The sequence below is a fragment of the Ovis canadensis genome, chromosome 24, assembly GCF_042477335.2.
Source record: "Ovis canadensis isolate MfBH-ARS-UI-01 breed Bighorn chromosome 24, ARS-UI_OviCan_v2, whole genome shotgun sequence".
In the NCBI taxonomy this organism is placed as follows: domain Eukaryota; kingdom Metazoa; phylum Chordata; class Mammalia; order Artiodactyla; family Bovidae; genus Ovis; species Ovis canadensis.
The window spans coordinates 31,640,146-31,666,638 of record NC_091268.1 but is presented as its reverse complement, the minus strand read 5'-3'; the positions used below and the strand labels follow the sequence as shown (position 1 = coordinate 31,666,638).

At 39.4% G+C, this 26,493-nt stretch overlaps 2 protein-coding genes across 7 annotated transcripts in view; both read left to right on the top strand.

The window, feature by feature from the left end:
• SMG1 (SMG1 nonsense mediated mRNA decay associated PI3K related kinase) overlaps positions 1-13,929 on the top strand; it is a 101,246-nt gene extending 87,317 nt beyond the window's left edge. For all 6 annotated transcript variants that reach the window (XM_069570213.1, XM_069570214.1, XM_069570212.1 and 3 more), the window contains 8 exons: positions 754-906; positions 1,637-1,816; positions 2,596-2,823; positions 3,600-3,811; positions 3,971-4,077; positions 5,099-5,278; positions 5,366-5,472; positions 9,311-13,929. In XM_069570213.1, coding sequence (XP_069426314.1) covers positions 754-906; positions 1,637-1,816; positions 2,596-2,823; positions 3,600-3,811; positions 3,971-4,077; positions 5,099-5,278; positions 5,366-5,472; positions 9,311-9,388 — 1,245 coding nt within the window. In that variant the 3' untranslated portion in view covers positions 9,389-13,929. The remainder of the gene's footprint in view (positions 1-753; positions 907-1,636; positions 1,817-2,595; positions 2,824-3,599; positions 3,812-3,970; positions 4,078-5,098; positions 5,279-5,365; positions 5,473-9,310) is intronic.
• A 1,997-nt stretch (positions 13,930-15,926) lies between these two features.
• On the top strand, positions 15,927-23,642 carry ARL6IP1 (ARL6 interacting reticulophagy regulator 1). The gene is made up of 6 exons (XM_069570216.1): positions 15,927-16,381; positions 18,040-18,173; positions 18,628-18,747; positions 20,934-21,051; positions 21,632-21,716; positions 22,141-23,642. The coding sequence occupies exons 1-6, from the start codon at positions 16,346-16,348 to the stop codon at positions 22,257-22,259; spliced, it is 612 nt and encodes a 203-aa protein (XP_069426317.1). The 5' UTR covers positions 15,927-16,345; the 3' UTR covers positions 22,260-23,642.
• Positions 23,643-26,493: the final 2,851 nt, after the last annotated feature.

The window sequence follows — 26,493 nt, the reverse complement described above, 5'->3', positions numbered from 1 at the left end:
GGTTTTATATACATCTCTGGTATTCTTATATCATATATTCAGTAGTAACTGACATTTTTCTGTTTTATAGTTTAATATTAGTATAATTACAATCACTATAGTAATATTTTTAAAATTTTTAATAGAACTTTTCTTGAGCTTACTTCTTTGAAGATTGAAATACCTTTTCTCTATAGCATATTAGTCCTAGTTTTCACTTTAGAGATTGAACTCATGCCCTTTCTGATTCTAGAGGTGTCTGTGTGTGAATGGGTGGGGGCGAAGAGTATGAATGGGAACTCCGCCACTTGAAATGTTGAGTACATAATGAAGCAACTTTGTTATGTAAAATGTTTGTATTGTGATAATCTGGCTGGATTTTTTACCATCATTCATAAACGTTTACATTTGTGGGAGTCTGATTTTCATCTTTTACAATCAAAGATATAAATGGACTTTCTCATAGATAGCATATATAGTGCAGTGGGAATTTGGTATAACGGGGGTTTTGTTTTTTTTAAAGACTATTTAGAAACGAAAATGAAACTTCCTTTTGCAAAATAAACTGAAAGCCAGTCCTTGCCTTCTCAGATATGTTTAGTCTTAAATACTCAATATGAAGTCAAGATTAATTCCAAAAGTTGACAGTTTGTTAAAGATGTCTTCTAAGTTACTTATGCCATCCTATTTCTTTTGAATCTCTCTTATTCATATAAAATGGCCAACAGATAGGAAGTGGAGTCCTATTCACTGAGATTCTGCTGCCTTTTATAGGAGAAACTGGCAGCACTTGAAGCAAGTATTGAACAGCGACTCAAATGGGCAGGTGGTGCCAACCCTGCACTGGCACCGGTGCTGCAGGATTTTGAAGCAACAATAGCTGAAAGAAGAAATCTTGTCCTTAAGGAGAGCCAACGAGCAAGTCAGGTATGGGCACCTGTGTGTGCCATCGTGTTTTCAGTTACAGGATTATATAACTGATCATATAATCAGGCACAACATTGAACTAATATGATTCCCATATCCCATATATTCATTACCAGAATTTCATAATTGTCAACTCAAGTCCTACTTTATTTTCTGTATACTCCCTACTCCATATCCTAAATTTAATGGTAATTTCAAATATTATATCACTTTATCTGTAAATATCAGTATGTATATATAAAGATGAGAACTAGTTAGTAACATAATCACAATACTATTACTGTACCTTGAATGATGTCCTTAATATTGTCAAATAACCAGTTAGTGTTTTCTGATCTAAATGGTAAAATTATGTAGGAGTGGAAGCAGAAGGGGGGAGCATTTCAGATTGGAATTTGGATATAGCACAAATAAATTTAAGCTGAATATGATAACAGTTTTTTTATGGAGTAAAATTTCTGTATTAAAAAAGAATCATGCAGAAGATATGTTTACCTAACTCTACTTAGGTGCTTTTTGGCCTTCTCAGACTTGACAGCATCAACCTAAAACTGTTAATTTATTTACAGCTTTTATAGGAAGTGGGTCTGTTTCCCGTGAGAGTCATACATTCATACATTTTCAGGACCTGTTCCTGAATTCTTGAAATGAATAGGTAGTAGTATTTTTCTTCCATTAATTGCAGTTTTTTCCCTCATTGTGATGGTTCCACTCTTTTTCCTCTTCACAGGTCACTTTCCTCTGCAGCAATATCATTCATTTTGAAAGTTTACGAACTAGAACTGCAGAAGCCTTAAACCTGGATGCTGCATTATTTGAACTAATCAAACGGTGTCAGCAAATGTGTTCATTTGCATCACAGTTTAACAGTTCAGTCTCTGAGTTAGAGCTTCGTTTATTACAGAGGGTGGTAAGTCTTGATTCTTGGGACTGAAGAGATTGGGTAAATTAAATAAGACCAACTATATGCTCTCAGAATCAGTGTATTCACTGGTCTACATTTATTGAGCATGTACTGTATATGAGATGTTATGAAGAATTCAAGGATGACTAAATCTTTCTTTTATCCCCAAAGAAACTTATTTATACACATAATACAGTGAATGAAATGAAAAAGTGAAAAGAACTCTCGGAGCTATAAGTGAGCTTTAAGTAGAATCACTCTAGGGGTTCCTAGGGAAGGAGAGAGATAATGTGTAGCAAATGACTCAGATGCACTTTTGAAAGTAGGATAGCAGACAGAAGGCTAGTGGAGGATGAATGCTGGAATATCAAGTTAATAAATTCAGCATTTCTACTTTGTGGGAAGGCTTTAGAATATATATTAGGAGGCTCTGGTTTTATTTTAAAGAGTTATTTACAGTGTCCAGGATCCTAGCTGTGTGTCATCTTTGTTACTCCAAATATATTTTCTTAGGTTTTAAACTTTAAGCATTTGTTCCCTGTATAATTATGCGGAAAAGTAAAAACCTTAGTTTGTATTTCATAGATTGTTTAAATTATCAAGTATTTATAAAAATTTATTTAAATTTTTAAGAAAACACTATGTTTTCTAGTGAATTAATCCATGATTTAGCAACTGAGGTTCTTTGTATCAACTTGAGTTATAAGTATCTTTTGATGTGATGTTGAGGAAAAGAATCTTATGTTTTTCTGGCTAACTCTTAAACAAACCCTTATTCTGTTTAGGACACGACTCTTGAACATCCTATTGGCAGCTCTGAGTGGCTTTTGTCAGCACACAAACAACTGACCCAGGATATGTCTACTCAGAGAGCAATTCAGACAGAGAAAGAGCAACAAATAGAAACAGTCTGTGAAACAATTCAGAATCTGGTTGATAATATAAAGACTGTGCTCACTGGCCATAACCGGCAGCTTGGAGATGTCAAACATCTCCTGAAAGCAATGGCCAAGGTAAGATTAATACCATTGACACATAATTACTCCCCCCTTTTATAAAATTACAAAAGAGTTTTATTCATGAGGGAAAAAAAAACTTATTTCTCCAAGGTCATATTTCTAGTTTGTCACTGAGTTTATTTGTGTTTTCATCAACTGTCAACTGGTTTTTTTTTTTTTTAAGCAGGTAGTAAATAGTATTCCGATTTTGTACACAGAGAAATTGGGGCTTAGAGAAATTGATTTATACAAAGTCACATAATTTATAGAAGAGCTGAACCTTGAACTTAGTCTCACAGAGTATTCAGATCTCTAACTTCTCTGTTCTGCCTCCCAACTCAAATCATATAGTTTGCTTCCAAAATAAATGAAATATTACCTCTTCTCTCCAGTATTGTATAGAATCTAGATAGTAAGGAAACAGTCCTCAGAAAAGGCTTTATTATCACAAAACAGTAGATCACTTACTTCTTGAATTTTTTTGTCTTTGGTTGCATCATGTGGCTTGTGGGACCTCAAGCAGGGATCAAACCCGTGCCCCCCCGCAGGAAGCATGGAGTCCTAACCACTGGACTGCCAGGGAAGTCCCTGGATTTCTTTTTAGTTGGAGTTTTTATTTGTGCTGGAAACAAGATTCCTATTGAAAAGAAGTTATTAATAAATTGTAATAAGCAGATTAAATACATTGATATTAAAAAGCCACTTATTACCTGTTATCCAAAAGGTGACTGTCTGAAGAGTAATATTAAAACAAATACCATTTTTCGTAATCATTAACATACTGATTCTAGGATGAAGAAGCTGCTCTGGCAGATGGTGAAGATGTTCCCTATGAGAACAGTGTTAGGCAGTTCTTGGGTGAATATAAATCATGGCAAGACAACATTCAGACAGTGCTGTTTACATTAGTCCAAGCCATGGGTCAGGTTCGAAGTCAAGAACATGTTGAAATGCTCCAGGAAATAACTCCCACCTTGAAAGAACTGAAAACGCAAAGCCAGAGGTAAGAATCCCTTCAGGCCTGAATTTAAAATGTAAGCAAAACATCTGGTAAAGTAAGTTTTGTTTATTTAATTTAATATTTTTTTCAGTTTTGTTCATACTTACAAGTAGCTGTTTGCTGAAGCGTTTCATAAATGAGTCATTTTATTTTGTATTTCAGTGTCTATAATAATCTAGTGAGTTTTGCATCACCCTTAGTCACCGATGCAACAAATGAATGTTCGAGTCCAACATCGTCTGCTACTTATCAACCATCCTTTGCTGCAGGTAAGACTCCTCTATTCAGAAAAGCCTGTATCTTGACCTGTTAATAATCTACACATAGATGCTAAGACGTTAAAGTGTGTCTAATATGTTTATTGGGCTTCCCTGTTGGCTCAGGCAGTAAAGAATCCACCTGCCAATGCGGGAGAAGCAGGAGACATGGTTTCTATCCCTGGGTCCGGAAAATCCCTTGGAGAAGGGAATGGAAGTGCACTCCAGTATTCTTGCCTGGGAAATCCCATGGACAGAGGCCTCTGACAGGCTTTAGACTGTGGAGTCACAAGAGAGTCAGACAGGACTTAGAAAATAAACAACAGACATGTTTATAGTCATCATCTTCTTAAAGGTTTTCCCTAATAAACATATTTACAAAAACAGAAATTATATCACAGATGTAAAAAACAAACTTATAGTTACTAAGCAGGGGGTAAATTGGGAAATTGGGGTTGACATATACACATTGCTATACATAAAATAGACAATAAGAACCTACTGTATAGCACAGGGACTTCTGTTCAGTATTGTGTAATGACCTATATGGGAATAGAACCTAAAAGAGACTGATTCACTTTGCTGTACAGCAGAAACTAACGCAACATTGTAAATCAACTATACTCCCATAGGAAATTAATTATTTAAGTATATAAAGGGTTTCCCTAATTTCTTGTCATGTTTCAAACTGAACAAATTTTGCCTTAATTTTAAAAGTATTTATGTTAGAGATTAGAGAGTAGAAATACTCTGTGTTCAAATATTGTTGATTATAAAATATATGTCTGTTAGGGAAATATGGAAAATTAATTAATAGAAACATCTGTAGTTCCAGTCCAACTAGAGATAAAACCACTGTGTATTTGTTGACTTCTCTGTGTGCATGCGCACACATATACAAATTGTATCATTCTGTGTAGTATCACATCTAGTATTAGGGCTGTCCATTTGCAGTTGATGATTGAAACAGAACTGCCCTGCTCGCCTGTTTTCTGTTTACGTGTACATTGAGCTACCAACTTTCTCTCTGTAGCAGTGCGAAGCAACACTGGCCAGAAGACTCAGCCTGATGTCATGTCACAGAATGCTAGAAAGCTGATTCAGAAAAATCTAGCTACATCAGCAGATACTCCACCAAGCACCATTCCGGGAGCTGGCAAGAGTGTTGCTTGTAGTCCTAAAAAGGCCGTCAGAGACCCTAAGACTGGAAAAGGTAATTAGTTAAAATAAGGACACCTTAAATATTAAATATTAATACAGAGTGGTGGCTTGACTTATACATGTCTCCATTGCTTCATAGCTGTGCAGGAGAGAAACTCGTATGCAGTGAGCGTGTGGAAGAGAGTGAAAGCCAAGCTAGAGGGCCGAGATGTTGATCCGAATAGGAGGATGTCAGTTGCTGAACAGGTGACCATCTTTTAAACTTGAGCTACATGTTTTAATGCTGCTGAAGCAGTATAGGTTTAAAGATTCCCTCATCCACATCTTTGGTGGCATATCGAGAAATAACTAATTTAAATCTATTTTCAGGCCTCAGAAGATTTTGAATAACACAGCTCCTAGATTGTCAACTCTCACTCTAGCCTGTTAACACTTTCCTTTCAACCCAGTCCTCTTTTAACCAAAATTTGAGGTGTTGCTTGACCCTTTCTATTCCAACAGAAGACTGTTAGTTTGTGTGTTAGAGAGAGCTATATGAAGGTTTCTAATGATATGAGGGTGACACTTTGGGTGTCAGTAATACCTATAAATAAGTAATCTGTAATGTGTTCCTGGGTGTCAGTTGGTCTGAAGTTATTACTCTGAAATTTTATCATTAATATTATTAAAATTGTATATATAAATTCAGGAATGAATTCTTTTGCCCACAGCTGTTTATTTTGAAAAGTTTCAAACCTTCAGAAATGTTATAGGAATGCTCATGTATTATATATTCCTTGCCTTGAATTGGCAAATCAGTTATTAATATTCTTCTATTTGCCTAATCTTCCTGTGTAACACTTCTTGCCTAAGTACTTTGTCTTCCAAACAAAACATTGTAATAATATATAGTTATGATATATGGTTCAGTTCAGTTCAGTTCAGTCACTCAGTTGCGTCCTACTCTTTGTGACCCCATGAATTGCAGTACGCCAGGCCTCCCTGTTCATCACCATCTCCTGGAGTTCACTCAGACTCACATCTATCGAGTCTGTGATGCCATCCAGCCATCTCATCCTCTGTCGTCCCTTTCTCCTCCTGCCCCCAGTCCCTCCCAGCATCAGAGTCTTTTCCAATGAGTCAACTCTTCCCATGAGGTGGCCAAAGTACTGGAGTTTCAGCTTTAGCATCATTCCTTCCAAAGAAATCCCAGGGTTGATCTCCTTCAGAATGGACTGGTTAGATCTCCTTGCAGTCCAAGGGACTCTCAAGAGTCTTCTCCAACACCACAAAAGCATCAATTCTTCGGGGCTCAGCCTTCTTCACAGTCCAACTCTCACATCCATACATGACCACAGGAAAAGCCATAGCCTTGACTAGATGGACCTTTGTTGGCAAAATAATGTCTCTGCTTTTGAATATGCTATCTAGGTTGGTCATAACTTTTCTTCCAAGGAGTAAGCGTCTTTTAATTTCATGGCTGCAGTCACCATCTGCTGTGATTTTGGAGCCCCCCAAAATAAAGTCTGACACTGTTTCCACTGTTTCCCCATCTATTTCCCATGAAGTGATGGGACCAGATGCCATGATCTTCGTTTTCTGAATGTTGAGCTTTAAGCCAACTTTTTCGCTCTCCTCTTTCACTTTCATCAAGAGGCTTTTCAGTTCCTCTTCACTTTCTGCCATAAGGGTGGCGTCATCTGTATATCTGAGGTTATTGATATTTCTCCCAGCAATCTTGATTCCAGCTTGTGTTTCTTCCAGTCCAGCGTTTCTCATGATGTACTCTGCATATAAGTTAAATAAGCAGGGTGACAATATACAGCCTTGACGTACTCCTTTTGCTATTTGGAACCAGTCTGTTGTCCCATGTCCAGTTCTAACTGTTGCTTCCTGACCTGCATACAGATTTCTTAAGAGGCAGGTCAGGTGGTCTGGTATTCCCATCTCTTTCAGAATTTTCTACAGTTTATTGTGATCCACACAGTCAAAGGCTTTGGCATAGTCAATAAAGCAGAAATAGATGTTTTTCTGGAACTCTCTTGCTTTTTCCATGATCCAGCAGATGTTGGCAATTTGATCTCTGGTTCCTCTACCTTTTCTAAAACCAGCTTGAACATCAGGAAGTTCACGGTGCACGTATTGCTGAAGCCTGGCTTGGAGAATTTTGAGCATTACTTTACTAGTGTGTGAGATGAGTGCAATTGTGTGGTAGTTTGAGCATTCTTTTGCATTGCCTTTCTTTGGAATTGGAATGAAAAGTGCCCTCTTCCAGTCTTGTGGCCACTGCTGAGTGTTCCAAATTTGCTGGCATATTGAGTGCAGCACTTTCACAGCATCATCTTTCAGGATTTGAAATAACTCAACTGGAATTCCATCACCTCCACTAGCTTTGTTTGTAGTGATGCTTTCTAAGGCCCACTTGACTTCACATTCCAGGATGTCTGGCTCTAGATTAGTGATCACATCATCATGATTATCTGGGTCGTGAAGATTTTTTTGTACAGTTCTTCCGTGTATTCTTGCCACCTCTTCTTAATATCTTCTGCTTCTGTTAGGTCCATACCATTTCTGTCCTTTATCAAGCCCATCTTTGCGTGAAATGTTCCCTTGGTATCTCTAATTTTCTTGAAGAGATCTCTAGTCTTTCCCATTCTGTTGTTTTCCTCTATTTCTTTGCATTGATCGCTGAAGAAGGCTTTGATATATAGCTAGGATACAATTATAAAATTATCAATTTCAGAAAACTTAACACTGGTGTTAACGTTGACTGCTCTCCACCATTGAGTCCATATTTAGGTTTCTCCAGATATCTTCAGATATCCTTTTTTACTTAGCCACCCCCACCCATACAGAATTTAGTCAAAGCTTATCCTGAAGTTTATATACTTGTTCCTGTTTTAATTTCCTTTTGATGTCTAGAACAATTCCTGAGCCTTTTCTTTTATGATATTTAAATTTTTGATGTGTCCAGACCACTTGGTTTGCAGAATGTGCCTCAGTTTATATTTGTCTGATATTTTCTTTATATCATAGCATTTTTGACAAGAGTACTTTGCCAGTGATGTGTTCTTAGAATTTTACATCGTTGAATGTGTGTCTGTCTGTGCCGTCTTTGTTATTAAAGTAGAGCACTTAGTCAAGGGTAATGTTCTCCTGAGTTCTCCATTACACATTTGCCTTTTCTTCTGTGGGGTAGGGTAAAAATCTGAGGCTTGTGAATACCCTGTTTTCTAATGGCTTGGCGTTCACAATTCACATCAGCAAGACATTTTTTTAAAATTTTGAACTGTTAGATCTCTGTATTGGATCTGAGCTTAAGCTCTTCTTGGTTAAGAGTCATTCTTTAGAGAGGGTGTGTCAAATTTGTCAAAAACCCTGGACAGTGTTCTGGGTCTAGAGGTATCTTTGCTTCAGAAATTTTCTGGTAGGTTAATGGGTTGTGTGCCTTCCTGACTGCATCTTAGATCTCTGTCCCATTTTTTTTTTTTTTTGAAGGATGCTTAGCTATTGTGCTTTTTATTCTGATAGTTAAGTTTTATGTAAAAAAATGTTAAGTGGTTCACAGGAGTAGGGTAAGTATAGAGTTCTTTGCACACAAAGAACTGTTGTAGGTTATAATTCAGCAGCCATATAGTGAGCATTTACTATATAATTGGACCCTGATGGATGCTCTGGATAGAGAAATGATCATATCTCTTACTATAAAAGAATATTTAGCTGAGTCAGAATTAGGAGATGTTTCAAACTGAGTATCAAACTGTGTTCCAGAATCTTCTGGGCACTTTTCAGTTCACCTAAGCATTTGTCCAGTGAATTCACATGTTTAATCCCAGGAACACCTGTGAGGTCAGTGGCACTCTCTCTCCATCTAAGGATTTGTGAGGCTCAAAGGGGATTGTGACTTTCCCAAGACACACATTTGTAAGTTACAGAATTAGGAGGGAAACTCAGATTATTTAAGTTCTTCGCACCATGACAACTGCACATCTTTGGGTAATTAATTTGGGTGATTAGAAACTTAAACAGTTCATGTAACTCAGATATGAATCATGCTCTTTCAAGTTTTAAATGGCTTTAAATTCTATCTTGCCCATTTTTACAGGTTGACTATGTCATTAAGGAAGCAACTAATCTAGATAACTTGGCTCAGCTGTATGAAGGTTGGACAGCCTGGGTATGAATGGCAAGACAGTAGATGAGTCTGGTTAAGCGAGGTCAGACATCCACCAGAATCAACTCAGCCTCAGGCATCCAAAGCCACACCACAGTCGGTGGTGATGCAACTGGGGGCATACTCTGAGGAAACCTAGGAAATCTCGGTGCGCTAGGGAAGTGAATCCTGCAGGACAGCTGCACTCAGGGATACGCCCAACACCATGGCCTGCAACCCCAAGGTCAAGGGTGAAAGAAAGCAAGCAAGCTCACCGCCTGAACACGGAGATTGTCTTTCTGGCACAGAACAGCTGCAGACGTGTCAGGAGGTTAGCTGCAGAAAGAGATCGGGATGCCGCGGAGCACAGTGATTTGGAACTCCATTCCACCTGACCCCGTGTGTACAATCCAGGAAAAAAAACCCCGCTCAGAAACAGAGGAAACTGGGGCCGCGAAGAAATCACAGCCAAGGAAGATTTGATGCATTCAGATTCTTGCATAACACTTGTTGCTTAGCAACAGTACTGGTCGGGTTGACCAGTAAGTACAAAAAAAGGCTATGAGATGAATTTCAGAAATGGACTGAAGAAGGAGAGCTATGTAACAGATACACTACATTGGAAGAACTTACTTCTGAAATGAAGGGAAAAAAACCCCACCCCATCGTCGTCCTCCCCATCCCCCTCCATCTGCCCATTTCCCCCTTTACCTGATCTAGTAGATTAGCCATCTCTCGCATTCACTTTTATTTCAATCCTTATATTTCATATACTTCATCTCGATGCTGTTAACTTATATTGGGAGTGATAAACAGAAAATTTTCCAAAACCACTGATAACATGGAAAATGCAAGGACAGTTTAAAGGTCTGATGATCACATACAAAATGTAATTCTGGTTATTTAAGTCATTTCTGTGATTCTATCATGTACAGTTTCCAGAATTGTCACTGTGCATTCAAAAGTAATGAATCTAACAGACATTTGATTTAATGTACACTCCCCTTTGCTTATAGTGTACATTTTTGGGAAGTCATTCAAATTTTCCCTCTTCTGTGATTGCTGTAGTTTCTTCATAGAAAGTAGCTAATCCAATGTAATGTTTTACCTTTTTAAAAACCAGGATAGAGTACCTATTAAGAGTTTTACATTGTTGGTGACAGATTAACAATAAAGTGATGTTCTGGTGGAGGTAGAGTGAAATGTTTTTTTTTTAAATTCAGTTTTCTCATTTGATACTTTTAATTTACAATTTACAAGGTGTAAATTAAAAGTGCTTTAGTTTACCTGGCCTTTTAGGGCATATACATGAAACATAAGCAAAAAGTAAGAACCACCAACATCTTTTATTAAGTTCCATTATTAGTGTGTGAAGTACTTTAATTTTTGCACAGTTTTCATAGTTTAGTAGTGAATTCATGATCAAGATTTCCTTAAATTTAGCATTGCATTTCAGTACTGACTGTGTAAGCTCAACTGTTGATCCAAAATAAAAATCCAGACTAGAATAGGATTCCTAAAATCACGTATCAACACAGAGTAGAAGAGGATTAAAATCTTGATCGAGTACATTTTCCCTGCAATTTAGAGATTAGGGCTATGATCACTTTCTAGTTGCCAGTCTTCACAGACAAACTTGAAAGGAATTAACGAAAAATTTTACATAGTTCTGGCCTTTCCTGTATTCTGATTGCCATATTAATCTGTAATCTTTAAATACTCATGGGAGAATGCATTTCAGTATCAGTGCTCTTTTAATACTTTGACAGGTATTATAAGAAAGGTGGTATTTTTGAATACCCATGTGTCTAATGGCAAGTTAAGGAAACTAGTGCATCAAATTTTATTTTCTTCATTCATTTTGAACCTTATTTTCACAATCAAAACAACCTATCGGAATAATAATGCCATATTGTGTTTTGCACACTGCTTTATTTCCTAGAGGCTGTTGCACTCATCACTTGATTAACTCTACTGTTTCAAGATTAGTCTCTTAACAACATTCTTTGTCACAAGGAAAAACTTCTATTACAGTGATAAAAACAGTTCACACTAGTTTGTCCTTATAGACAGTAATCAGAAATTGCTTCTTCTTTGGTAAAGAAGAAAAATGAAATAGGTGAATTTTATTGCCTGTGAATTTCAGGCTTCAGAGGTACCTGGCACCTTATCCTAGTGAAAACAGCTTTACATAAAAAACATGTGCCTCTGCTAAATTATCCATCACTTTTATTTTAAAATGATCCCTCAGAGAATAGTGTGACATCTACATGTTTGGTTGTAGGGCAGATATGAGTGATTGATGACTTCAAAGCTTGCTTTTTGCTGCCTTCTGGACAATAAGACCTCAGTCTGTACTCTCTGGCTGCTTCTGGGGAAGTCGTTTGACAAGTAGCCTTGTCATTTTGAACTGTTACAAGGGAACTCAACAGTTAAGAGATTTAATCAGCAGTAAAAGGCTTTGATCATACAGCAGATTCAGAAGACAGGTCTGTATTTTGGTGATTATCTTTTAAAATGTGAAGTTCAGAGTGCTATGGTTATGAAGTCATGCATTTTTGATAGTACAGAAATGCCTGTGGCAAACCAGGGGTCTGCTGCTCCCTCCCTTCTCCTGTCCCCCATCCCCTCTCCCACCTTCCTCCTCCTCTTCCTCCCCACCCGACTTCTGCACTCACTCTCTTGTGCTCCCCCCACCCTTCTTAAGATTCAGGGGGTACAGAATAACTTACAACTTCTACAATTTGAGGTACCCTTGGAAATTGAAGTTTATCATAAGTGTTTTGCTGTCTTTAATTTTCTAGAATCGCCTGAATTTTAGTTGATTTCTCTATAAAGCTGTGGAGGCTTAGTAGTCTATGGAGCTGTCTGTATTTCTCTTTTACTTTGTTTCTTTGGTGTGTCTTGCAGTATCTCATTATTTCTGGTCATGAGTTCTTCACATAGTTTGCTAGATGATGATTCTTTTGTGTCTGACACTTGTGAGTTGTTTGAGATATGTGAGGTTTCTGTGTGAGAACTGATAAGCTCTTGATCTGCTCCCCTAAATTGCTCTTTTAGAGCCCAAACCCCAGGTTCAGGGTTGAGGGTTTGTAATACAAAGAAAAACTTCCATCACTTCCGCCCTTAACACTTGCCTCTAATATCTGTTGTATGTAGTGTTCTTAATGTCCGTTTGGTGTTATCTGCATTGTTTTTGTTTTTAATTGTGGTTGTTCTGATGTGTGAAATTCAAGGAAAGAGCCATTAAAAAATTCCAAGCAGGGCAATGCAAGTACAGCCAAATATTAGAGTTGATGTGCAATCTTAGGTCCTTTTAAATCTGTTGTGATATAGGCAGTACTTTGAATTGAAAAGTCTTCCTGGCCTATTTTCCTCTACGTATTTGTAATTACTCTGGGGGCTTACTTGTTTTGGCAGTACTAAAATCAAAGGAGCTGGTTCTTCTTTTCTCCCAGTTCTTTTCATATTAAAGAAGATGCCTACAATTAGCTTGTTAGCTTCTGTTCATATACATAAAAAAAAAAAAATGAATGTTTTTCTGTTAGCACATTGAAGTACCTTTGTTTTACATAAAACCAGATACATATGAAAACCAATGCCCTTCCATTCTGTATCTTGAGCTTGTAAAATGCCAGTAATTTAGAGCTAGGACTTTTCCCCTCTTAACTCTAGGAGGTAGACTATGTTAATAAAAGGATTGCTTAAAGAAGGCAGATTTTTTTTTTTTTTCACTATTTGGGTTGTATTAGAAAGATTCCTCCTATGGGGAAAAACTAGCATTATAAATTTCCCAAACACTGAGGAAGGAAATCCACTGTATTATGAACCCGGAAGGGTTTGTTGCACTTTTCCTGCTTTTTTTAAGGCCTGGGTAACAATATCACCATCTCTTTTTTCACAAAAGGGCAAATGAACTATATTGAGAGAAGCTTTATAGGTTCAGTGGTTAGTTGTACAACATGAACCATTTAGCCTCTTGCTTTCCATGGGAATTTGGGCTTACTAGGGAAAAAGCTGTTTGTTGTGCTATTGTAAAAATGTCATAAAATTAGCCTGACTTTGGAAGATGATAAACTTAACTGAATGTTCTGAAATGCAGACTTGCAGAATGTATGTCTTTCAAAACAGGCGTTTTTTTCCCTTGACAGTCCAAGTTTCAGCTCCTGTTTAAAGTTCTTTTATTTTCAGGTTTAAATTTTCCTTGTATTTCCACCTGTAATGTCAACAGCAACATCATACTTCACTTGTTAATTTACTTTACCCTTATTATATAAGAGCAAATTGAGTTGAACTGAATCTTCCTTGTTCTAGTAACATTGTATAAATAAAGTGGCTTCTCTGTACAAAAGGTTGTAATGCCTCCTGATGGATATAATTTTGTGATTGTATTTAAGATTAAAAGTTGAATAAATCACACCAGCTTCCTGAAAATGCTCATAATGCATCTTTTGGAAAACAAAAGTACATGGCCTACTTTGTGCATATTTGCATTAACATGGCAAAGATTGTATGAAATACCTGTTTTTCAGAAAATAAAGTCTTAAAAGACGTAGCATTTAAGCTCTGAATTTGTTGAAGTAGTTTCCAGAAAACTTAATTTTGGGGTATGGATAGCTTTTTTAAAGCATTAATACCTCCAAAAGTTTAAAAAGTTGATTCTAAAAAAATTTATTTTACATGTTCTAATATTTTTGAATAGAAGTGGAAATTTTACTTCAAAGCTCTTAGTATTAAGTCACAATTTATTAAGCTTCATTTTGTATATCTTTAAAAACTTCTGTAGATTATTATTGACATATATTCCCTGGTGTATGGTGTGTAAAAGCTCTGAAGGAAAACAATATCCAGCTTGTTTGAATATCTGGAAATCAGATTACATTTGTTGCTGCCAGATTCTGTAGGAGGATCTGTTCAGTCATCTGATACACTTCAAAAGCTCACATCCTGCCTTTGTAGTACCAAAAAAAAAAAAAACCAACCAACCCAAAACTCTGAAGGAAGCTACACCACGGCAGGCTGGGATTTTTAGTAATTAGGGCAATTGGAAATTTAGTTAAGGACCTTATTTCAGTGCCTTAGGCTGTTAAGTTGTAAATAAGTCTGGGAACATGTTCCTTGAGTAACAAGGGACTGTGGAGAACTGTGCTATTTTAAGTCAGTTTCTTTAGTTTTTTTCACCTACTTCAGTTTCACAAGCTGATGTTGAAGTCTTCTGAAGTTGTACTTAGAGAACTTGGGTGAAAACCAGGCACATTGTGTAACAAAAACTGATTTACCAAAGTACAAAGGGTAGGTTTTAAAGTCTAATAACCCCACACCTCCTTTGGAAGAGGATATTACTGTGCCTGTAGCAAGATTTTGCACGCAGCGCTCTATATATTCACTAATTGTGTGGCTGCTGATTGGGACCTTTTTTCTTTCGACTAGGTAGAGGAGGGCCTGCTCCTCACAGTTCATAACTATATAAAGTCTCCCCCAATGGGGTATATCTTGGCTGCATTTTCCCTACATAAACTTTTTTCCCCAACATTTCCCAAAGCAGCATTTGATTGGAAAATCTCCTTCCCTTACAAAGCCCCCTACCCTGCTCCGTCCCACGGGGTTTATACCTGATCAGATGCTTAATTTTTTTCAAAGTTCAATGGCAAATTTCATAACTTTTAATGATATTCACAATGCTTCTGTCCCCCTAGTTTTCTTAGGGGCAGCATGTGGTCTGTAGCTGTGTTGGCTCACATTTCTTTATGCCTTCCCTGAACTTTTTATGAACCTGGTAGTTATTTAAGGAACGTTTTTAAAATAAACGATGGCATAATATAGATGACTGCAAAAGGATAAAAGACTGGAAGTTGAAAGCTATGGCATGTTTTTCTGAAAGATATCTGAAAGGTCAACATTTGGCATTATTTTGTGTTGAGTAATGAAAACGTTAATGCATTTTGAAATCCTGGAGAGAAAATGTGTCTCACATTGATCATCTAGTTCTTAAATTGCAATGAATTCCACTCAAGATGGTTTACATCTTTCCTTATATGAAAGGATCTGTCAAAACCAGCCCCTTTTTGGAGGGGGAACATGCGGTTTCAAGTGAGGTGTTCTATTAAGAACTTTCCCAAAGAACCCACGAAAATGAACCAGTTTTATAAAGTGCATTTTTCACAAGCTCTCAAACTATGCCCAGATGTCCACACCCCCTCTGCCGCCCCCCGCCCCTCCATCTAAGACCTTATTCCTAATGAGTAGGGGAGGAAAATTACAGACAACCTAGAATTTATGCCCTTTTCCCTTGTCCACAAAGCTCATGAGATGGGCACGAGTCTCCAAGTCACAAATCTAGGCTAAACTGCTCAGTAGCCTGACGAGGGCTGCCAGAGCAGGGATTAGAAGAAATGTGGGTCCAACTCGGGGAACAGCCAGGCCCAGGGCCACCCGCTGGATCTGGGAGAAGATCCCAGCCCGCCCCCTTAAGGAGGTTACTGTCACATGCCCATCTCTGCCCTCCGCCTGATACTGCGTGGCATATTTCCTTAAGGACTCAATTCCAGAGAGCATGCTTAGCTGCTTTGAAGTCCACTGGAAGATCGTCCGAGAGCCACCTGGCGGCCCGCCTTAGGAATACTGAAGCCAGGCCAGGCCCCCGGGAGCGGCCGTTGAACCGCTTAGGAGAGGCCTGGGCGGGGCGTTGTCACCTACTGGGCGCTGATTGGCCATCCCATGGCCCCGCCCCCGGGGCACTGGCGAGGTTTCTCTCCTTTGACCTCGGTTTCAAGTCATGCGCTGGGCAGCGGTTGGTCCGACCTGTTCAAGCTTGATCTCGATTTGTCCAATGAGGAACGAGCTTCGCAGGGTCTGTCGGGAAAGGCAGCCGGCCTATATAAGCGGGCTGCGGGGCGTATCCTCGCGCTAGGGGTGCGGCGAGGGAGTCTGTGGAGGATTTGATTTGGTTTCGTCCTGTGCTCGCTGAGACGGCACACCTCGAGAACTATGGCGGAAGGAGATAATCGCAGCACCAATCTGCTGGTGAGTCCCAGCGACTAGTCGCCAGAGGACCGAGTGGAGCCTCCGGACTTTGGTGTGCTCCGTGGGACTGAGCTGCGGCCTTGTTCTTATCACTCGCGGCGGGCCCGGCCCTCCGCTCCCTTCCCTGGTGTAGGCGATGACGCTTGCCCTTTTGGCTTCTTGGTTAACCTCTGCTTGACAGTGACTAGTCGTGGCGTCTCCTAACACCCCCTTGGGGAAGGTGCGCGATGGAGCGAGGAGGGCGCGTGATCATTCACTGCGAATAGAGGAGGAAGCTGGAGAAGGGGGCTGTGACCAGTCTGGGTTGCAGTCAGTGGCAGAGAGCCGCGAGGGGCCTGTCGAGCGCTTTTGGGGCCCAGACTCCAGCCGTATCTGTGTCTCCCCTTCCTTGATCTTAACCAGAATGTCCCTTCGCCCTTTACCCTAATGCTTGGGCAGGAGTGGAGGGTCAAAGGGCTCTTCCCGAGCGTTTCTGTTAGAGCCTGGCACGGCTTAAAACGGCAGGGAGGCTTCGAGCTCACGGCTGGAAAATGGAGGTGGGATCCAGCTGGAAGGACAATGGGAGGTTCCTGGCGTTTGTCTGGAACTTGTAAGACTGGGAGGGGGTGTCACAGGACGATTTTAGAGTAAGCAGGGGTCGAAGGGAACTGCAGTGAGCTTGTATCAAAGGCAGACAATTATAACCTCAGCCCGAATGGGGTGCCATTGCTGTCTCCGAAACTTAGCTTACATGCAAGGAAAAAAACCAACCAAACAACAACAAAAAACAAAATCAACTTAAAGGTTTTTTGCCACATTAGCTCATCTGAGAAGTCTGCTTAGCTCATCTGAGAAGTCTGCTTGCAGCTGATTGTCAGATTTGCAGAGAAATTTGACATCTAACCAAAGCATCCTGATAAGTGTAAGGAGCATTTTATTGAGATATATTGGGCTTAATATTAATAAGTCTTATAATTCGATGAAAGCACAGTAGTTTTCCTTACTTGTGCAAGTGATGCCAATATACAGATGATTCTAGTACACCAAGAGCTATTTTGGAAATTGAATGCTGTTCAGGGAGAGGCTTTCCTCATGTATTCAGGAGTAGGGGGTTAAATCAATGAAATGACCAAAGAACAGATCGATTGTAACAACCTGAAATGAGCAAACTTCAAGTGATCTTATTTTATACTTGGAGCAGTGCCACTTAGCAGTGCATAGTGAAGTGAAGTCGCTCAGTCGTGTCCGACTGTTTGCGATCCCATGGACGGAGTAGCCTGCACCAAGCCACTGCATCCATGGGGTTTTCTAGGCAAGAGTGCTGGAATGGGTTGCCATTTCCTTCTTCAGAGAATCTTCCCGACCCAGGGATCGAACCCAGGTCTCCCGCATTGTAGACAGATGATTAACCGTCTGAGCCACCAGGGAAGCCTACAGTTAGCAGTGCATGGTTTTGGGAAAATAACCATTCTGAACTCACTTTAATTGTAAATGGGTCTGATTATCCCTATCTTAAGGGGTCTTATAAGGATTATGTTACATAACCCCAGTGCTTGGGCTTGGAAAGTGACCGTTACATGATAATTTTCCCCCCATTGGTTTCTGACTTTGGTATCTCTAGGAGTCACAGAAATGTTGAGATTAGTAAAATGATTGCTTTAAACGTTGCTCATATGTAGGCTGCAGAGACTGCAAGTCTGGAAGAGCAGCTGCAAGGATGGGGAGAAGTGATGCTGATGGCAGATAAAATCCTCCGATGGGAAAGAGCCTGGTTTCCACCTGCCATTATGGGTGTGGTTTCTTTGGTGTTTCTGTAAGTGAGCTATTAAATTACAATAGATTTATGCTTGTTACTAATAATGGTTCAGGTTTCATTTATGGAAGTGCCTGAAGTCTTGTAGTTTTAAAATCTGTAAAAAAATGCCTTGCCTTAGAGCCGCCTGCCTGGTTTTCAGAATCCATAGTACTATGTAAAGTCAGTAACCGGTGCAGTGAAATAAATCTGTGGCTCAAACTTAGGACTGTTTACACTCCTAGAAGGTGTTGAGGACCCCAAAGGGCTTTTGCCTCTTGATGTTTACGTTAACCATTATGGCTGGGATGTCATCATGTCACAAAACTTCTGGAAAACCACTTGTGAGAAAATGAGAATAGGAAGGGCAGATAACATCTTTTGAGAACCAGAGGACTAACTGAATAAACGTCTTCAGCTAGCACTGATAAAGACCATATTTTTCTAACCTTTGTTACTTTTTTTTTTTAAACAGGACTATCTACTATCTAGATCCATCTGTTCTATCTGGTGTTTCCTGTTTTGTTATGTTTTTGTGCTTGGCTGACTACCTTGTTCCCATTCTAGCACCTAGAATTTTTGGCTCCAATAAATGGTAGGTGGCATAATGATGTGGCATTCAAATTTCTGAGAAGTTACGAACCTGATAACTGTGACTAGGGTGCTGTAATCACACACAGAGAGCTGCCTTAATTAATAGCTAGGGATTAGACTTACTGTTTGATGTAAAGAACTTTTTAGCTGATTCACATATAAATCGTGAATTTCCAGTACTTATATCTCCATAGTTCTTTTATACTCTAGCATTTATTTTGACTTTTTTCTTTCTAGACCTTTTTATTGAAGTGAGGCTTTTTTTGGTAATGATTTTTCAGTGATTGCAGAACTCATAATGAGCTTTCCATAGTATGTCTGCTTTACATTTTTTACCATTGATATTTAAGGTAATACTAATTTCATAAGTAACTTAGGAATAATTCAAAACAGTAAACATAGTTTTTTTCTTGCCTGTGCATTTAGCGACTGTTCATAGAATGTCTGCTTTTATGTTACATGCACTCTTCTGGGTGCCGTGAAGTATTTTGATTTTTAAGATTTATCTTGTGTTTCAGGCTAAGACATTGAGACAGTGCAGTATGGTTAGCAAAAGTGCTTAAGAATAGATTCAAGCTTATACAGAAGTGGGTTGTTTATTTCATTTATACCATTCTTTGAACGAGTTACTTGTGGGTTCCCAAGATAAGGTTAAGTGGCTTTGGATCCTATTAAAGTATTGCTTAACTTTCCTCTGGGATGTTGGATTCCTCACTTTTGATTCAAATAGTGAACAAAACTAGATAGAGGAATGGGACTGTTTTTCTCCCTTGGTTGTTTATTTTAATTTGATTAGTAATCTACTTGTGCCTATAGTTTTTTGTTCTCCTGATTAAAAAAAATGATAAAAAATAATTCTGCAAAAATGATTTTAAATGTAGGAATTGCTTACATTATGGGATAAGTAAGCATGTTTGTTTGTATGAACATGTTTCTATCATATCAGAACAGTTCGTGTTAGGAAATGTCCTCTGAATTGTTTTTCGTGTGCAGTAATGAATTATGCTGCTGTTTGGGAGCCAAATTCTGTTTTTGTTTTTTATTTTTAAACTTTATTTTTAATTTATTTGGCTGTGCCCACTCTTTGTTGTGGGATATGGGATCTAGTTTGCTGACCAGGGATCCCCCTGCATTTGGGAGCTCAGAGTCTTAACCACTGGACCACCGAGGAAGTCCCTGGGGGCAAGTTTGTGACTATGCAGTGTAACAATTTAACAGACTCAACCTCATACCCTGATTTTATTAGCCAGATAACATTCTTATCTGCTAATTCTTAAGTCCTGGAGAAAATATTTCAGAAGTAAACACATGAAGTTTCCTGGTAGTTGGTACGTTGTCACTGACGCAGTTTTGTTTTTGACCTTTATGAGGAAGGAAGAACACTGTCGCATAGCCACAGTCCAGGCTTGACTGTGGGCAGCATATGAATGTCTGCTTATAAGAAGTGCCAGGGCTCCGCAGAAGGCCTTCTGCTGTATCTGTCACTGCAGATTCACAAGGACAAGGACTAGCGGAGAGAAAGCAACACACCCCAGCATAGGGCTTACTTTTTATATCAGTCATTATGTCTGTGTAGCAAAGACAGTACAAAGACAATTATTTAAAAAAAAATCAGAACCTAAAATACATTATAAATGAAAATGGACTTTTTTGGAGTATCTTTTTGTATTCTTATTGCTGTTTTGTTTGTGATTTGTGATTGGATTTGAACTGTTTGTGGCTGCCTTGGCATCAAATGTATGAAGCCCGGTTGAGGTGCTTTGAATGCCAGTAGTTACTGTTGGTAGAAATGTCACATCCTCCTCAAAATAGTGGGACTCTGGTGGCCACAACTCAGGATTCACTGGAATCTGCCAAATGATATAGAAAGTTTGGGGGGTTTTTTTGTTTCTGTCTTGTCTGCTTTTTGGCCATGCTGCACAGCTGTGGGATTTTAGTTCCCTGACCAGGGATTGCACCTGGGCCCTCAGAAGTTAGAGCTTGGAGTCCTAATCCACTGGACCAAAAAGGAATTCCCAAAAGAGTCTTCAAGGTTCAAGTGCTCTTTTTTTTTTTTTTAAATAAGATAATGGTGCATTGTATTCTTTAGATTTTCTTTGGAAAGTGGCTTTTGAAATTTGAGAGGATGGTATACTTCTGTTTAATATTTAGATTTGTCTATAGTAAAGAGGAAAATTCTTTTTCTAGGACCACCGAGCAACAGCAAAGATTCCATGAAATTTGCAGCAATCTAGTGAAAACTCGACGCAGAGCTGTGGGCTGGTGGAAACGCCTCTTTACACTAAAGGAAGAAAAGCCTAAAATGGTACTTGTTTGGTTTTGGCTTATTTCAGTAGAGCAACATTTTAAGATTGTGTCAGATTTTACTTCATCATAGTCTGAAGCCTTTCTTTTTTACTCTAGTTGTAGTTGGATGTTTATCATTGTGTGTTGGTTTAACTCCTCTGAGTACATTAATATTTATCTGTATCAGTTATACTGAAAGTTAAATTTACACTTTGCATTTAATTTTTCATTGTAGAATGAATTTTTTCTGGTTCTTTTTACTTACTGAAATAAATACAAAAGATAACATCTCTTTTCTCTTAGTTTCACTTGAGGTTACTGTGTGAAGTTATCAGTTGTGGAAGTAGTGTAATTATATTCTAAACTACTTAATTTACATATAGAATTAGTTATTTTAGGAGAGAATGTATCTAAATTCTGTAAAGTAGACCTAGGGAGTTTTCTGTAGGTTTTATATAATATATAGATGCTAAATATTTTTAAAGAAAAATGAGAATAAAAACTGAGTTATTTTCCAGCCTTTGAAACGCCCTCCTAAAAAGTTTCAGTTCTTAGTCTGTTCTGAGGAGTTGATAAGTTCTTGTTATTTTCATTATTAGTACTTCATGACCATGATCATTTCCCTTGCTGCGGTTGCTTGGGTGGGACAGCAAGTCCACAACCTCCTTCTCACCTACCTGATAGGTAAGTCTCTGGGGAAGGGCTGCAGGCATGTCCTAGCCAGTTTCACTGGAATTTAGTAAACCGTATGTTCCTGCTCACTGAGTTCCAGGCAGTGATTAAGGAACTGTGTGAACATAGAAAGATGACTAAAAGCTGGGTCCTTGTTTTCAGTGAGTTTGTGGTCTTATCAGAAGTAAGACAAAGAACTGATAACCAAGGTAGAAAGTATTGTGCACAAGGTGAAAATAGGCTGTGTGTGTCACCTGAGGTTGGGAGGTGTGAGGGCAGACGCTTCTGGGGATAAATGTCATCGGGAATAATGGGTATCATGTTACTTCTTCCCATTAGAGTGTGTCTTAGTCTGAGGATCTAGCTTCTGTAAAATGTTGTAGTCTTTAGAAAGTTAATTGCTGCATCTGTAACTTTTTTTTTTCTTTTCTTTAAGTGACTTTCTTACTTTTGCTTCCTGGACTGAACCAACATGGGATCATTTCGAAATACATTGGAATGGCCAAAAGAGAGATAAACAAGCTTCTCAAACAAAAAGAAAAGAAAAATGAATAAAGCATTCGCTTTATTCAGTGTGATTAATGGAGTATACATTGTCCTTGGGAACAGTGTCTGTTATGCTGTTTGGATACTAAAATGTTACAGAAGTAGCTCTCTGCTGTCCCTCACTCTGCCCTTAGTACAAATTCTGACTTGCTAAGCAAGGCTTTATGCCCAGTGTCTTCATGGGTGTGTTTTTAGCAGCTGCCCTTATATGGACAACTCTTTCTTCAGTTCCTCATCTTGTTTTTTTGTCACCCAGGGTTAACTGAACTCTTACTTTTAAAATAACATAGTGGTGAACTTCACCCTTTAGTACAGTTAACAGTGACTTGGGATAACTGTTCAAGTTGATCTTTATTTTAGCTGGATACAGGATAGTGGTCTGTGGCTTCAGGAAGCTGATTCTCTCGTCTGCTTCCATGGTCTGCTAAAAAAAACTGGCTTCAGAAGTTTACCACTTCTGATGAAGAGACCAATTAAGATTCATTCCTCATTCTGTTTTAATAGTGTGGGAGAAGCAGCCTCATGGAATAAGATGAAACTAATCCCATGCCTTAGCATGTGTTTTCTCCCTTGTGCAGAATTTAGCAGTTTTTAGGAAACATTGATCCTTCTTCCCAAATGGGGAATCTGACAGGAACTTTTAGAACTCTTGTTCCCTTGCACTTAAACTTGAAGTTGGTACATCCTTAAAGGCTTTTTAGTAGCAGGCTTACACAAGTTGGTATTTAGGACCTTTAAATTTCAGATTTTCAGTTAATTGGAACTAAAGTCCATAATAGGTTAAGAGTCATGTCTATGATCTTCACTCTAAGACCAGCCAGTAAAGGACAGAAGTCTTCCTGTGTTGAGTCAAGATTCATTTCAGTAGAAAATAGCCTTATCCTACTAATTTTTTAAGACCAGAATAAGCCTTTACAGATAAGTCTCAAGAGTCTCCTTTTATGGTAACACTGGCTGCTTTTGGTCCCAATAGATGGAGTAGTTGAAATCTGTAGGAATGGACCTCTGAGAGCTGGAAATGTGACATATTTGGGAACAATTCTTAAACTGATTAACTAGCTGTAATATAGTTTTGTGAATTTATTGCACTGATGCTGTGAAACCTGGACCTTGTGGTATATCAGTCCCTAAATAAGTGTTATTTTCTCCCCTTCAATATTGCTGTAAACAGTGGCACCATGTAGCATGTTTGACTTTTTAAAAAAATGTTTCGTATACAACCTACAAACTACCATAATTTACGTGTGTTTGCTCATTGTATATAAGCTTGTCTTCCTGTCCAAATTTTTTGTGTGTATGTGTGTTCTACCAATTAACTACTTTAGCAGTTTTAATCCTGTATTATTTCTTCTACTTTGTTAAAAGGGGAATAAATAAAAAAGCTGGAATCCCTCCTTGTGTCCTTTCTTTATAGCTTAACCAATACAGTGTTTCCATGATTGGATTTACATACCCCGTTAATGAACTACCCTGGGTGATCATTCCACCGCTGTAAGGGGCTCTTTGGATTTCTTAGGAGGCACAGTGGTAAAGAATCTGCCTGCAAATGCAGGAGATGCTGGAGAAGCCATCCCTGCGTTGGGAAGATCCCTTGGAGGAGGAAATGGTGACCCATTCTTGCCTGGGAAGCCCCATGGACAGAGGAGCCTGGTGGGCTACAGTCCGTGGGGTCCCAAAGAGTTGGAGATGATTTAGCAACTGAGCGTATTGCACAAGGTGCTCTTTAAGAACAGGATGAACTAAAAGGTTTAAATTCTTTCAGTAAACGTCCAGGCAGCACCCTAGATGGAAAAGGAGGTGAAATGAATAAATGATGGCCAACGGTGGTATGTGAGGGTGTGGCTGAAGGGTCAGGCAGCAGCAGGACGCAGGAGAGAGGGCCACACACCTCTACCCTAGGACCTAGCTCAGAATTTTGTACCTGACTTGCTCAGTAACTTTTGTTTGCACTTAGAATTTTTTTTAAACAGAGCCCAAATTGGGTATTTTATCATTGGGTTTCACTATCTATTCTTTGTGGGTATTGGGAACAGATTGAATGTCAAACCTCTTGCTTTCCCTACCTGCTAAATGTTTGGATCCTTCCTTGAAGCCTCCTGGAGGCTGATGTCCAGAAAAAGGAAGTTTCTGTTTCTACCCAGTCACCATAGGTCTCTTGGTCACCCAGTGCTCTGGAATGCAGCCACGCGCAGCTGTGATGAGTGTCCAGGCCAGCTTGGATGCTACTGGGCCAGCCTGGCCACAGCACAAGTCCCCTTTTGGGTTCCTTTGCACCACCTCTAGCAGAGTTATTCCAGAATTCACAGGATGTCGAGAGGCGATTTATACACAGTCTTCTGCTCCATTTCCACTCTTCTTTCCTTCCCCCAGTCCCAACCATTCCAAGATTTCTGGATATCTTTATATGCCTTTTATGCCCTCCACACAGAGTTGGACACAACTGAAGTGTAGTAGCTCTTCAAAGTAAAAGTGAAAGTCACTCATTTGTGTCCGACTCTGTGATTCCCATGGACTATACAGTCCTTGGAATTCTCCAGGCCAGAATACTGGAGTGGGGAGCTGTTCCCTTCTCCAAAGGATCTTCCCAACCCAGGGATCAAACCCAGGTCTCCCATGTTGTAGGTGGATTCTTTACCAACTGAGCTATGAGGGAAGCCCCTAGCTCTTAGAGCAATTCAAAAACCCATAGGGCACACACCTTTCCTAACATTTGGGAATAAAACCCCACAAGTAATTTATATATGACCACTTTCTCTGACTTTTTAACTTACAGCAAAATTTTAAGACTGAATTTAGTTTGGTTCCTCATTTGTGAGGTGGAGATAATACAGATCTCAAAGGGGCATTATGTACACCATGTGTTTTGAGGATTCAGAGTGAATCTACAGGAAGAGCATAGTGGCAGTTAGGAATTAGCTGTTAGAAGCTTTCAGACACACATCAAATGGCACTTCCTCCTGGCAAAGTTTAGCAACTTCTCAGGCCACCTCTCCATTCCCACAGTGCTTCATATTGGCATGGAAACAGCACACTGCCCGGTATTGTTATTTAGAGATTTGTCTCTGCTAGGATCTGCACCTCTTAAGGCCTGGAACTGATATTTGTCCTGTTTCCTGCCACAACTGGCCTATGATAGGCACTCATTAGATGTTTGCTCAATGAAGGGATGAAAGAATGAATGAAATTTATAAACAGGTTGAGTGGCACTAGTTTTCTATTGGAGGCTCTGGAAGGAAAGCGGGTTTATGAACTCCCCACTGTTGCTAAGTCCCTCAAGTTGAGTACGACAGTTTTAGTCAACATCTTGCATTCAGGCAACCAGTTCTTAAAGGAAATGTTTCTTAGAAAAGCCAGTGCCTATGTTGGGAGCTTGGCACTCTTCAAGGTTCACTTAGGATTTGAGAAGTGGTGATGGTGGGTGAGGTGGGCTGTGATGCTAATAACAAATGCTGGTCTTTTATCTGGATTATTTCATTTATCTTCACGGCAACTTTGACTAATTAGTATATTATTCCCTTTTACAGATGGGGAAACTGATTTGCCCATTCATTGATTCATTACATATGTATCAGGGACCTACTATGTGGAGTTAACTTATCTAGAAGCTGTGGGTACAGTGGTGAACAAAGCCAGCCATATCCCTGCCTGCTTAATGGAGACAGTAAATACACTTTCAATATCTCAGGCGGTAAACCCTATGGAGAAAAGTTAAACAGGGCAATGAGACTGGGGGGCGGGGAGGATGAGGAGGAGGTTATGTGATTGAACAGAGACTTGACAAACTGGGGTAGGAAAAGTCAAGTTAAAGGGAAAAGCCAGTGCAAAGGCCCTGAGGCAGACTGTGCTTGGAGTATCTGAAGAAAAGCCAGCCAGGGAGATTGCTGGGGGATGGTGTTCCGAGGCAAGGAGGCAGATATTACGAGGACCTTTTAAGTTTTTGTAAGGAATCTGGATTTTACTGACAGGAATCCTTGGAGAGTCCGAGGTCTGACAAGTTTTAAAATGATCATTCTGGCAGCCTTGTGGGAAACACAGGGAAGGGGGTGGGAAATACAGGGAAGGGTAAGAAGGGAGGGTAAGGGTAAGGAAGTTAAGTCCTGAGCAGAAGCTTAGCCTAAGGTCTCTCAGCTCGAGAGAGGGCGGTGCCAGAACTCCCTGCTGCTCTCAGGCAGCCAGACCTCGGGCAGTAACTACTGAGCATTTATTTAACGTGTGCCAGAGATTTGGCAAGCCCTTTGTCACC

Coding starts and splice junctions, on each gene's coding strand:
- ARL6IP1 (XM_069570216.1), top strand. CDS start 16,346: ATGGCGGAAGGAGATAATCGCAGCACCAATCTGCTG. Junction 16,382..18,039: donor ATCGCAGCACCAATCTGCTG/GTGAGTCCCAGC, acceptor GCTCATATGTAG/GCTGCAGAGACTGCAAGTCT. Junction 21,717..22,140: donor CCTTCTCACCTACCTGATAG/GTAAGTCTCTGG, acceptor CTTTTCTTTAAG/TGACTTTCTTACTTTTGCTT.